This window comes from Pygocentrus nattereri, chromosome 9, assembly GCF_015220715.1.
Source record: "Pygocentrus nattereri isolate fPygNat1 chromosome 9, fPygNat1.pri, whole genome shotgun sequence".
Lineage (NCBI taxonomy): Eukaryota > Metazoa > Chordata > Actinopteri > Characiformes > Serrasalmidae > Pygocentrus > Pygocentrus nattereri.
The window spans coordinates 43,234,027-43,248,013 of NC_051219.1; the positions used below are offsets into that span (position 1 = coordinate 43,234,027).

The following is a 13,987-nucleotide window of genomic DNA, read 5'->3' on the forward strand; positions in this document are numbered from 1 at the left end:
TCACTTTCTTCTCTGACTGCTGTTTCTCGCCTCATCCCTCCCCTGTGTGGCGTCACTCACTCATAGTCTCGATGCTCATCATAATGCACAGATCTGATTGGCTGAGCAGTGTCACGTGTGATATTTACAACGCATGTGATTGGTCTGCAAGTCTCCCGGGTGCTAAAGCTCTCGTAAAGGCCAGAAAAGTTATTCAGATTAAAATAGGACAATAAATAAATTTCCATAGTTTATCAGTTGTAGGTCCAGGTCCTCATAGGACAGCATCTGGGTCTGGACTCGGACCGCAGTCCGCCTCTTAGTGACCTCTGATATACAGCTTTTAAACAGCTTTTTAAGCGATACCTTCAGCCGACTGGGCTGGTCAGTGCTAATGAGATGCTATGTAGTGAGTGATATGGCTCATTATAATGAGTGTATGATACAGCATAATATATGCCATTTTTATATTGGTAAAGTTTTTATATCTGTAAAAATCTTTGAGTATATTTCATATGTCCTCAAATATTGAAAGGTGGGTGATCGGTATTTGATCACTTAATACAATGTTGTCGTGGAGGCTTTGCGTTGTGGTTAAACAGACGGCAGTTTCACCTGAGATTTCTTAGACATGCAGAGCAGCTCTGCTTTCACAAACTCCCACATGATACAATGTTTCCTTTGAGCCAAAGTCCTTAGAGGAGTGTCTTCACTTGGCAACGCCGCTGGGCAGTTATTTCCAGGGATGTAAGTCCAGGCTCCTTTGACTTTGAATGGGGGGTAGACCAAAAACCCAAAACTGAAGGTCAAATTACTGTTTCAGAAACATACTTGAAACCACTAATAAAATCTGCCAAAAAACTGGCTCAATAATGCACAGGTTGTTCCAGCCATTGCACTTGCACAGATCTCCACAAAGTGGGGGGCTTTTCCCACTCAAAACCAGCAAGCTGATTTTGAAAACACCAGATCTGAGTCACATTAGGGCAAAACATTGGATTTGTGCAACTTCAACCTGGTAATGTGAAGGTAGCCTCAGTTGCAGGCCTCCAGACATCTACCTGAAGCAAGTCTCAAGCCTGTAAATGTTCACTGGATGTTTTTCAGCTGCAGTAGAAGCAGGTCTACCCCTAAAAGCTGTAGTACTGTCTCTAATGTATGTTTTTCCTATTATCATTCGACCCAGCTGGACCAGCTTTCCCTCGTAACACATTAACTGTATTGTCAGATGAACAGCTGCCTTAATTCCCCTTTAATTGTATGTTTTTTGTATTTTTATTTTTTTTTGATACCACAAAGTTTATCACAGAAAATAAATAAAATATAGCATTTTTCCTTTTTTCCAGTATCATTCAACCTTGCTGTACTAGCTCTCCCTCAGTGTGGACTGCTTATACACACACACACACACACACACACACACACACACACACACACACAGAGTCTATATTCATAAACTGTAATAGGTGCATGTGTGAGCCTGTAGAGAGAAGCTGATTGGCTTGTTTTCCTGAAAGGTGCGACTTTCTTTGCCATATTTCGCCAATCATTTCAAGCTTTCCCATTCATATTTCGACCAGTGACCGCTCTCCTCCTTTCTAATGTTTGACCTAATGAGCTTAAACGAATCCCACACTACGTTAATAAATTTATTGCATGATTCCTTCACAGTATAGCCGAATCAGATTTACTGACATGTTGACACGCGCAAGGAATTTGGCTCCAGCTCTTGGTGCCTCTCAAGTATTAAATGCAATATACAAACATTGTACAGTATATCTATCTGTATATCAGTATACAAAGTAAAAATGTTTGTTACAAGCTCCGTTTGTCTGCTCTCTGTGTGTAGACTTGAACGTATTAATACTAAGCCCAGTGTGGAAATCACGTAGTTAGCTTGATGCTATCATATAATGGAGAATCTCATTTCCCTGCTAGCTGAAATTAGCATTAAAAGTTTTCCCTTTAAGCACTGGTATATAGTGAGTGATACGGCCTGTTCATTATAATGACTATATGATACAGCGTAATACACTCACCAGACACTTTATTAGGTACACTAGTTAAAGGCTAGTAAAAGGTTGGACCCCCTTTTGCCTTCAGAACTGCTTTAATTCTTCGTGGCAGACTTTCAACAAGGTGTTGGAAACGTTCCTCAGAGATTCTGGTTGGTTATTTGAGTTCCTGTTGCCTTTCTATCATCTGGAACCAGTCTGCCCGTTCTCCTCTGACCTCTCACATCAACAAGGCATTTTCGTCCACACAACTGACCGCTCACTGGATATTTCCTCTTTCTCGGACCATTCTCTGTAAACCCTAGAGATGGTTGAGTGTGAAAATCCCAGCAGATCAGCAGTTTCTGAAATACTCAGACCAGCCCGTCTGGCTCCAACAACCACGCCACGTTCAAAGTCCCTTAAATCCCCTTTCTTCCCCGTTCTGATGCTCGGTCTGCACTTCAGCAGGTTGTCTTGACCACCTCTACAGGCCGCAATGCATTGAGTTGCAGCCGTGTGATTGGCTGATTAGATATTTGTGTTAACAAGCAATGTTTTTTGTTTTTATGCTTAATAGATGTTATACTGTAAATATTGCAAACACATAAAAATACATTCAGAATATATGATTATAACATTAAAAACATATTTTTAAAATTATTTCAAAAAGGCAATATCCTGATAATATTATAAACCACAATAAATGTATATTTTTTTATACCGGCACATGCCTAGGTGACCGCTGATGAATTTCAGTATCTGTTTCATAGTAATTAAATTGTTTTCATTTATGAATAAGCGTTGAATTATGCGATGTGCAGCCAATTATCACTAATAATCCAGGCTGAAGGGAACAACATTGAAAACAGCATATACTGTTTATATTATTAATAATTAAGATGATTCTTTTTATTTTTACAATGCCTTTCTCACGCTCACGGTGCCATCTCTCACGGTGGGACTTTGAAATCTCTATAAAAATTATTTTATTTTAATTTTAATTTATTTTTTTATGAAGAAAAATCCTTTTTTGATAATTTACACTAATAACCAGAATAGAAAAATACATTTGTTTGTGATTAAAGGGTAAACAGAGCAATTAAAGCTGCAGAATATTATATGCTGTGTATACAAATGTACACTATATTTCCAGAACTATTCAGTCACTCATCCAAATCATTAAATTCAGGTGTTCCAGTCACTTCCATGGCCACAGGTGTATAAAGCCGAGCCCCTCGGCCTGCAGACTGCTTCTACAGACATTAGTGAAAGAATGGGTCGCTCTCAGGAGCTCAGTGAATTCCAGCGTGGTACCGTGATCGGACGCCACCTGTGCAGCAAGTCCAGTCGTGAAATTTCCTCACTACTAAATATTCCACAGTCAACTGTCAGTGGGATTATAACAACATACAATTTTGCAGAGTCAATCACTACAGACCTCCAAACTTCATGTGGCCTTCAGATCAGCTCAAGAACAGTGCATAAAGAGTTGGGCTCGGCCCCTTAGATCCAGTGAAAGGAACTCTTAAAGCTTCAGCACCAAGAGATTTTGGACAATTTCATGCTCCCAAGTTTGTGGGAACAGTTTGGGGACGGCCCCTTCCTGATCCAACATGACTGCGCACCAGTGCACAAAGCAGGTCCATAAAGACGTGGATGAGCCAGTTTGGTGTGGAAGAACTTGACTGTCCTACAGTCCTGACCTCAACCCTATAGAACACCTTTGAGATGAATTAGAGCGGAGACTGTGAGCCAGGCCTTCTCGTCCTGCATCAGTGTCTGACCTCACAAATGCACTTCTGGAAGAACGGTGAAAAATTCCCATAAACACACTCCTAACCCTTGTGGAAAGGCTTCCCAGAAGAGTTGAAGCTGTTATAGCTGCAAAGGGTGGGCCGACATCATATTAAACCCTATAGATTAAGAATGGGATGACACTCAAGTTCATATGCGTGTGAAACCAGACGACCGAATACTTATGAAAATATAGTGTATATGAATTTGAAGTGGGCAACAAACCTCCCACCACTCCCTACAGCTTTATAGCAAATCATCGTTGTTATTATTATTAAGTATTGATCAGAAACAGCAGGTTGCTCCTCTAATTGTCTAGTTGAAGGATTCCAAATCTAATACACTCGTCCTGTATCACAGCCCCCTTTTTCAGACCACTCCTACTTTTCTTGGCTTTCTGGTGCTAAGCAGTTGCTGCAGTTGTGTTTTTATAGCATCGTCTCGCTCTTAATGACCCGACAGCGCCCGAGCGCAGTGTGTCAGATGAAGAGAGCGCAACCGGAGCTCTTCATTAACAAGGCTTTTAACGAGGAGGAATTGGCATCGCATGGTAATTACAGATGACAAAGAGAGCAGGCAGGGAGCAGGGAGGTAATTCTCACCACTTAATCGACACAAAACACACACACACACACACAAACGCACACAACCGCGTGCAGGCATGCGCGTTTTCACCTCTGCGTGTGTTTTAGAGGTGTGAGATAAACATGGATCATTAGCGACAAAAGATTCAGAGCAAATAGACATGAACCAGAAAAAATGATGGTATGTAATTATAAAGAACTGTGCAAAATCAGGGACCACCTTTCTGTAATTAGCAGCTATTTCCAGTTACGATGGCCCTCATACATTTTTCCAGAGATAATCCAGAGGAGATTGGATAAAAGATAATCCACTCGCGTAAGGAAGCAGGAAATCAAGGGAAAAAAGAAACAGGAGTTTCCAAGAGTCCAAGGAACAGTGGAAGAGCTGGTCGACCCCAAAACTGCCCCATCAGATAAGCAATCAAACTGCTTCAGATCTGAAAACATCCACAGGGGGTTCTGTCCATCCTTCCGCCGGGAGAAGACCACTCAGGGTTAGGATTAGGGCTAGAGTGAGGGTTAGGATTAGGTTTGGGTTGAGGTTAAGGTTAGGATTAGGTTTGGGTTGAGGTTAAGGTTAGGATTAGGTTTTGGGTTGAGGTTAAGGTTAGGATTAGGTTTGGGTTGAGGTTAAGGTTAGGATTAGGTTTTGGGTTGAGGTTAAGGTTAGGATTAGGTTTTGGTTTGAGGTTTAGGTTAAAATTAGGTTTGGTTTGAGTTAGGGTTAGGTTTTGGGTTGAGGGTTAGGATTAGGTTTTGGTTTGAGGTTTAGTTTAGGATTAGGTTTTGGTTTGAGGTTTAGGTTAGGATTAGGTTTAGTTTGAGTTAGAGTTAGGTTTTGGGTTGAGGGTTGAAGGTTAGGATTAGGGCCAGGGTGAGGGTTAGGATTAGGTTTTGAGTTGAGGTTAAGGTTAGGATTAGGGCCAGGGTGAGGTTTTGGGTTGAGGTTAAGGTTAGGGTTAGGATTAGGGCCAGGGTTAGGTTTAGGTTTTGCGTAATGGAAGTAACAGATTGACAAAACATCCAGTTAATGTGAGTAATGTATCAACAGAACATCTACAAGATATTAACTTCAGTGTATTCAGATTCACTACTGCGACTTCACTGATATGTTATTGATGTCTTATTGATAATCTATTAAGAATTTGTTAATCTTCTGCAAGTCACCGCTCCAAATATAGTTTTACCCATGTGTTTTGCTTTTGTCCTGCCCCTGAAAAGTGAAAAGCTCGGTTTGTTTTGACTGGAATTAAATAGATGAAAGGAGTTCACTGGCTCTGGTGCTGTAATGTACATGTGTGTATCTGAGTTTGTGACTGTGGCGTCCTGTTTATGAGGGTATTTGCACATGTTCTTCCTTTTGTGCTTTCCATGCTTTTGGGTTTGCTAAAAATAACAGAGAGAGAGAGTGAAGTCTACTGATGTGTGCCTGTGTAAGCAAGCTAAGTGATCTGTGTGTGAATATCCCGTCTTCACAGCTTTCCTTAAATCTCTCTGTCTCTCTCTGTCTCTCTCTGTAGAAGTGGCAGTGTGTGGAGGACTCCACTGGGAAGCTGAGGCTGTATAAATGTAAAGGCATGGCCAGCCTGTCTACAGTGAGGAAGCAGCCAATGTCCAGTGTCAAGTCCCAGCTATACCAGCATAGCCCTGACACCAATGCTAATGCCGATGCTGAACCTGACGACTGCAACTGTGATGACTTTGGAAACTACAGACTGAGTGCCCTGAAGAAGAAGAAACTGCTGTCCAAGAAGAGTATGTAGAAAACAAACATACTCTTATATATGTTCCTGTTTTATATATATACAACAGTATATAATAGTACATACAGTACTGTAAGAATAACATCATGACCACCTCCTCGTTTCTACGCTCACTGTCCATCTTATCAGCTCCACTTACTGTATAGCTGCACTTTGTAGTTCTACAGTTACAGACTGTAGTCCATCTGTTTCTCTGATACTCTGTTACCCTGTTCTTCAGTGGTCAGGACCCCCATGGACCCTCACAGAGCAGGTACTATTTGGGTGGTGGATCATTCTCAGTTTCAGTTTCAGATTTATTTACAACTTAGTTCCAAGTTTAAGTTGAATAAAAACTGGCTTTAAACTCAGGATCACAGATGAGCTCCTTTACTATGTTGATCTGTAGGCGTCTGTTCATAAACATAAACCAGCCCAAACTCATTTACTATAAAATGAAATGGTGTTTGTAGAAATTCAGAAAAAAGCCGCGTCAGTCTCGACTGCATATGTGGACATATTTCTATATTGAGCTCTATTTACACAAAGTTGGGTTAGTTCATCATTTATGTTGAACAGACTCTCCCAAAGTTTTACGCTGCTGCGCTGACGTTGAACCGCGTGCTGCACTGGGTCGGTATGACCAACAGGTCAAAACCAGCTCTAAACAAAGTGACCGCTGGGCCCTGATTGGTGCTCTGGCTTTGCGCTTCTTTCGTTTTGACATGTTACGTTTTTATACACACAGAAACCAAAAGGAGCGACAGATTTCTCAAAATGTAGGAGTAAAAAGTCGGATATTAGACTCTGAAATGTAGTGGAGGGAAAGGAAAAAGTCCAGAATGGAGAAACTTCAGTACAGATACACCAAAAATACTAAAGTACAGAAACTAATTACATTTACTCAGTTACTCAGGTACTGTCCACCACTGCAAATATGATTTAATTACCAAAAACACATCAAGGCAAGGTGTGAACAGACCCATACAGACAGAGCAAAATACGAACCAGCTGGGGGTCCCCAAGGACCAGTTTGAGAGCCACTGTATTAACCGTGATAAAACTACAGGGTTTATACTGCTTGAAATAGTGTATTAAGAAGTGTATAGTAGTAATACTGGCAGTTTTACACTCACTGTCCTGCTCAGTTTCTGGACAAGTCCAGTATAAACTCAGACCAGACCAGACCACAGTACACAGCTTCTGTCTTCACTGGCGAAGGCAGAATTTTCCATCATGGTTTCATTGAAAAACGTCCATTTTCCAACCGCCTGTCAACTGTCATGATGCGAAAGCAGCGTTACAATAATTCCTGACTGAAGCTTTTGCATTTGTCTATTAAGTTCAACACAAAATCTGCTTGTTAGTTTATTTTCTTTTCTTTTAAAAATAGGCACCATGACCGAATTTCGAGACTGTGTTTACTTCCGAAGAAAACTCAATTAAAAAGCAGAGTAGGGACTAAAGAAAGTAACTAATAATGTAAATGTTAGAGCTTTTATATTAATATAATATAATATAATATTATATGAACAATATAAGATGATATAAGGTCATATAATATATTATTATTCTTTAAAAAAAAGGCTTTTAAAAATTTATATTCCACATTTTCATGGGTCGGGTCATCATGGGTTGATTTCAGGGTTGAGGCGTCTGGTATGTGTTTTTGAACTTTGACTTTGAACCAGTTTATGATTGATGTATTATTGCTGATGTCGAAACCTCATATCTCCAAAAACGTTAACTTTACAGGAGACGGAAAAAACCTACTTTTCTCTTAATGTAAGTCAATGGAACCAGACGTCTTTCCAAGTCATTTTGGGTCGTTTCTTTTGATCCGTTCATCATGAAATTTACACACAATGTAAAGAACAACAGGTGCTTCCAAAATATAAAACAAGAGAAAAATGACAAAATTGGAGATACAAGGTTTTGTTCCAACAACAGTGATATACATGATTTATCTATACATATGTGTGTGTGTGTGTGTGTGTGTGTGTGTGTGTGTGTGTGTGTGTGTGTGTGTGTATATATATATATGAGATTCTCCACACTCACACTAACCATTTCACTACTACTCTACTGCCCTCTAGTGGAGGGACTGTGATATCACGCTCTCCTGTGTGTTTAACAGAGCTGAAGGCACTGAAGAGCTACTCCAGGAACCGCTACGCTCGCGCCGTCTCTATGGAGATGGGAGGAGATCTGTATGCAGTGGATCTGGACACAGGCTACCGGCCGGTCAACGGGAGCACCCTGAGCCCTGGGCAGCAGGAGGAGGAGGGCTTCAGCGGGATGGGGCCAACCACAGCGGAGCCGCAAACCAGCAACAGCCTGGTGCCTTCGTCTATTAAAGTCACGCACAGGTGAGGAGGATGTGTGAGGATGTGTCTCCCTCCCTTTATTTTTTCCTTTATTCTGCCTTTCTTTATTTCTTTTTGCTTCTTTCTTCATTCCTACCTTCCTTCCTTCCTTCCTTCCTTCCTTCCTTTCTTTCTTTCTCTCTTTCTTTCTTCCTCTTCTTACTTTCTTTCCCTCTTTCTTTCTTCTTACTTTCTTTCCCTCTTTCTTCCTCTTCTTACTTTCTTTCCCTCTTTCTTTCTTCTTACTTTCTTTCCCTCTTTCTTTCTTCTTACTTTCTTTCCCTCTTTCTTCCTCTTCTTACTTTCTTTCCCTCTTTCTTTCTTCTTACTTTCTTTCCCTCTTTCTTCCTCTTCTTACTTTCTTTCCCTCTTTCTTCTTACTTTCTTTCCCTCTTTCTTTCTTCTTACTTTCTTTCCCTCTTTCTTTCTTCTTACTTTCTTTCCCTCTTTCTTCCTCTTCTTACTTTCTTTCCCTCTTTCTTTCTTCTTACTTTCTTTCCCTCTTTCTTCCTCTTCTTACTTTCTTTCCCTCTTTCTTTCTTCTTACTTTCTTTCCCTCTTTCTTTCTTTTCTTATTTTCTTTTCCTCTTTCTTTCTTCTTACTTTCTTTCCCTCTTTCTTCCTCTTCTTACTTCCTTTCCTTCTTTCTTCCTCTTCTTACTTTCTTTCCCTCTTTCTTCCTTTTCTTACTTTCTTTCCCTTTCTTTTCTTATTTTCTTTTCTTCTTTCTTCCTCTTCTTACTTTCTTTCCCTCTTTCTTTCTTTTCTTACTTCCTTTCCTTCTTTCTTCCTCTTCTTACTTTCTTTCCCTCTTTCTTTCTTTTCTTACTTCCTTTCCTTCTTTCTTCCTTTTTTTCATTCCATGGATGGGAAGTGATGCTTGACTTTTAGTTTGAAACCATGAAAGCCTTTATGTGTAAACAGCTCTGGTCTCTTGTAAGATTGAGCGGAGACAGAGGAGGAGAGTTAGACTGAGCCACAGCCTACAGTCTCGTTTATAACGCTGACCCGTGACTGTGCGTAACTCCATGATGCCCCTTTATTTTCAGGTGTTCTATTTTGGCCAATGACACAGTAAAGTGTGATCTCGGCCTGTACAAGTCACTGCAGGCATGGAAGGACCATAAACTCCACATCGACCATGAGGTGGGCTGCACACTGTACACATTACACACATTCACACATACACACAGACCCCGTTTACACCTGGTCGTTTCATGAAGATGATTTGATAATACAGCTTTATTTATTTATTTAAGTTTATTAAGTTTCCAGTTCAGCTGTTTAGAATCCCTGACGGGCTGTGCAGAGTTTGTCTTAGTGTCTTAAAAAAGCTTTTAAGAAAAAAAAAAGCAGATTGTGTGATTACGAGTCAAAATAATGAGAAGATTCATCCGTTAATAATCTCTCTAAGCAACAGCCCCACTGCCCATTAGCTCATTAGCTCAACTTGAACGTTAACATAGATGAATCTTCTTGAGTGACCCTGTATTTTTCTCCCTGCGTCCTACTTATGACATATGTGCCAATTCATTTTTACATGATAATTTTCCAACCTCCAGTCCATTAGAATTAAACAGCATGATGTTATTACTGTCTTTACGACGGACATCCACTATATTTCCAAAAGTATTCCCTCACCCATCTAAATCATTGAGGTGTTCCAATCACTTCCATGGTCAGAGGTGTATAAAGCCAAGCCCCTAGGCCTGCAGACTGCTTCTACAGACATTAGTGAAAGAATGGGTCGCTCTCAGGAGCTCAGTGAATTCCAGCGTGGTACCGTGATCGGACGCCACCTGTGCAGCAAGTCCAGTCGTGAAATTTCCTCACTACTAAATATTCCACAGTCCACTGTCAGTGGGATTATAACAAAGTGGAAGCGATTGGGAACGACAGCAACTCAGCCACGAAGTGGTCGGCCACGTAAAACGACAGAGCGGGGTCAGCGGATGCTGAGGGGCATAGTGCGCAGAGGTCATCGACTTTCTGCAGAGTCAATCACTACAGACCTCCAAACTTCATGTGGCCTTCAGATCAGCTCAAGAACAGCGTAGAGAGCTTCATGGAATGGGTTTCCAAGACCGAGCAGCTGCATCCAAGCCTTACATCACCAAGTGCAATGCAAAGCGTGGAATGCAGTGGCGTAAATTGCCGCCACTGGACTCTAGAGCAGTGGAGATGTGTTCTCTGGAGTGACAATCACACTTCTCCATCTGGAAATCCGATGGACGAGTCTGGGTTTGGCGGTTGCCAGGAGACGGTACTTGCCTGACTGCATTGCGCCCAGTGTAAAGTTTGGTGGAGGGGGGATCATGGTGTGGGGTTGTTTTTCAGGAGTTGGGCTTGGCCCCTTAGTTCCAGTGAAAGGAACTCTTAAAGCTTCAGCACCAAGAGATTTTGGACAATTTCTTGCTCCCAATTTTGTGGGAACAGTTTGGGGACGGCCCCTTCCTGTTCCAACATGACTGAGCACCAGTGCACAAAGCAGGTCCATAAAGACACGGATGAGCCAGTTTGGTGTGGAAGAACTTGACTGGCCTGCACAGAGTCCTGACCTCAACCCCATAGAACACCTTTGGGATGAATTAGAGTGGAGACTGTGAGCCAGGCCTTCTCGTCCTCCTAACCCTTGTGGAAAGCCTTCCCAGAAGAGTTGAAGCTGTTATAGCTGCAAAGGGTGGGCCGACATCATATTAAACCCTATGGATTAAGAATGGGATGTCACTCAAGTTCATATGCGTGTGAAGCCAGACGAGCGAATACTTTTGAAGATATAGTGTATGTAAATGAGCTCTGTCCTGATTGTTTTGTGCCTTATTCAGACTAAAACACTCCTTGTAACTTTAACAGGAATGGGCAGAGCTGAACCACCATAGACTGAAGAGTCAAGTTTTTTTTATATAGGGCTTTTCACAACAGGTGATGTCACAAAGCAGCTTTACAGAAAAATCCAGGTCTGAGCCCCCATGAGCGTCACCAGTGGCGACAGCAGCAAGGAGAAACTCTGAACATTGAGAGGAACCAAGACCCTAAAGGGGAACGCATCCTCGTCAGGACCACACCAGACAGCAAACAGCGTTAGAATAAAATATATGCAAATATATCAGTGTTGGTTTTTGTAACATTGCAGAAACAGTTAACCTTTAGTTCACTTTAAAAAATGACCGTTGACAAATTGGATAGTGTTTGTTCCTTTTGTGTGTTAGTAAAGTAGCATGGACGTGTTTGTGCATCCGTATGTGTGCGATTGCGTGTGTTCTGTGTATTGCGATCTGACATTTCTAAACAAAGTAAACAAAGAAATTTTATATTTTGGACGGTCATTTTTCACTTTGCGACAGCTGACACCGTTGTTTGGAGTCGTTTGATCAATCAGGTCACCCACTCACTTAATAATAAAGTCTGTATCCTGTATCACCCCCCCCCCCAATCCCCCAACTCCCCACCCCCCCCAGATCGAGACACTACAGACGAAGATTAAGAATCTGAGAGAGGTCAGAGGCCACCTGAAGAAAGTGCGGCCTGAGGAGTGTGACTGCAACAAATACATGTAAGTGCGACTGCGGTCAGTCATGCTTTTTTATTTAGCTCGGTACCACAGAAGGACATCAGTGCTCTGAAGGTCTGGTTGTGTACTGTAAATGTGTGTAGCTGCTGTCGGCAGAAAACCTTGTATCTCCAAAATCGTAACTTTACAGGAGAAGGAAAAAACATACTTCACTTTCAATGGAAGTCAATGGAACCAGAATTTTTCCCAGGTCATTTTGGGTCATTTCTTTTAGGCCTCTCATCACCAAATTTACAAACAATATAAAGAATAACAGACACTTTCAAATTATGTCAAAAACTGAAAAATGTCAAAAGGCTATTGTCACGATTGGCCCCTCCCAATCCGGGCCATGTGCTTTTTGTTTACTTTTGATCTTCCTTGTGTGTTGGTTTTGGTTGTTAGTCCGGCCCCTTGTTTCGTGACTCCACCCCTGATTGTCTCCACCTGTGTTTCCACCTGTCCCTCGTTTACCCTCATGTATTTAAGCCCTGTGTTTTCCCCTGTCTGGTTGCTGGTCTTTGTTCTGGTTGTACTGTTTGTATGTTTGATTCTGGTTTGTCGGTCATGTCTGCCCCCCCGATCAGTCCGTGTTGGCTCTATGACCCTGGACCGTTTAGACTATAACCCTGGAATTGCCCATAATAAAAGTCGCTTATCTCCGCATATGTGTCCGCCTCCTCGCTCCCCCTTACAGCTACACAATATTCATTTTCCCCAAGAAATAGACACATTTATATCTTTTCATAACCTAGAAAATATAAAAGGAGAATAAAACAAAAAGCTTGGAAAGTTTGTATGAAATCAGTGCGGCTTAAAAACTATAACTGGAATATGGTCCGTTATGTTCTCCTACTAAAGATCTGAAGATCTACCCTCGAGGGTTCCACTCCAGTGACAGGTTAGCATCATTTTTCAGGAGAATGTGGTTCAAGAAAAAAAAATTAAAAGAAAAAAGATGCAATTTGTTGCTTTTCCAAACAGTAGTTTATGAAAAAAGAATATATTTTTGCCGCTTCATTTCTTTTCATGCAACAACAAACAGGCTCCTTCAGTCTGAGAGGAGCTGAGACCCCTGAGCAGAGTGTTCTGCGTTCTCCACGTCAATAAGAGTGAATCCGTCAGAGCTGAGCAGCCTGATTTTCATCAGCAGTGAAGCTCCAGCAGCTCAGAGCGTTCGGCGCTGGTTCCACAGCACTGGATGATCTCCGAAATCCCACTGAAAGAGCCGTGAGAGCAGCGACGCCCGACACGCTCAGTCCAGTCTGGGATGAGATTGACTGTGGTGTTGATGTCGTCGTACAGCTGGAGGAGGTTCAGGCTGAGACCTTGTAGAGCTACATAATAAACTTTATGCTCATTTAAAACGTTTACAGCTCACTGCACTGATCTGGAATGATGTACACGTGGAATTAATCACTTTGAAATCACCCTGGATTTTTCTGCCTGAGGCCTACTGTGCCAATATGTGCCAATTCATTTTTACATGATCATTTTCTGACCTCTCTTTATCCATTAGAATTAAACAGGATGGTTTTGTTACTGTCTTTAAGACTGATACGGAAATGAGCTCTGTCCTCTGTCCTGACTAAAACACTCCTTATACCTTTTACGGTCAAAGTTTATATAGTGCTTTATCACAAAGGTGTCGTCACAAAGCAGCTTTACAGAAAAATCTGGGTCTGAGCCCCCATGAGTGTTGCTAATGGTGACAGTGGCATGGAGAAACTCTATAAAAGCAAGAGGAAGAAACATTGAGAGGAACCAAGACTCAAAAAGGGAACCCATCCTCCTCTGGACCACACCGGACAGCAAACAGCGTTAGTATAAAATATTAAAAAACAAAAAAGGGAAAAAAGAATAGGTCCATCAAATATGTTGGTTTTTGAAACAGTGCATGGAACCAATTCAAAACAGGCTGTTTTTGCAGCTTAGTTTCCATTTATGGACTAGAACCATATCTGATCAGCATGTC

General features: G+C 41.5%; 1 protein-coding gene across 5 annotated transcripts in view; it reads left to right on the forward strand.

The window, feature by feature from the left end:
* The window catches only part of sulf2b (sulfatase 2b), a 279,026-nt gene that overhangs the window by 250,402 nt on the left and 14,637 nt on the right, over nt 1-13,987 (forward strand). For all 5 annotated transcript variants that reach the window (XM_017700971.2, XM_017700972.2, XM_037541208.1 and 2 more), the window contains 4 exons: nt 5,875-6,109; nt 8,234-8,465; nt 9,512-9,608; nt 11,921-12,015. In XM_017700971.2, the coding sequence (XP_017556460.1) occupies nt 5,875-6,109; nt 8,234-8,465; nt 9,512-9,608; nt 11,921-12,015 (659 nt within the window). The remainder of the gene's footprint in view (nt 1-5,874; nt 6,110-8,233; nt 8,466-9,511; nt 9,609-11,920; nt 12,016-13,987) is intronic.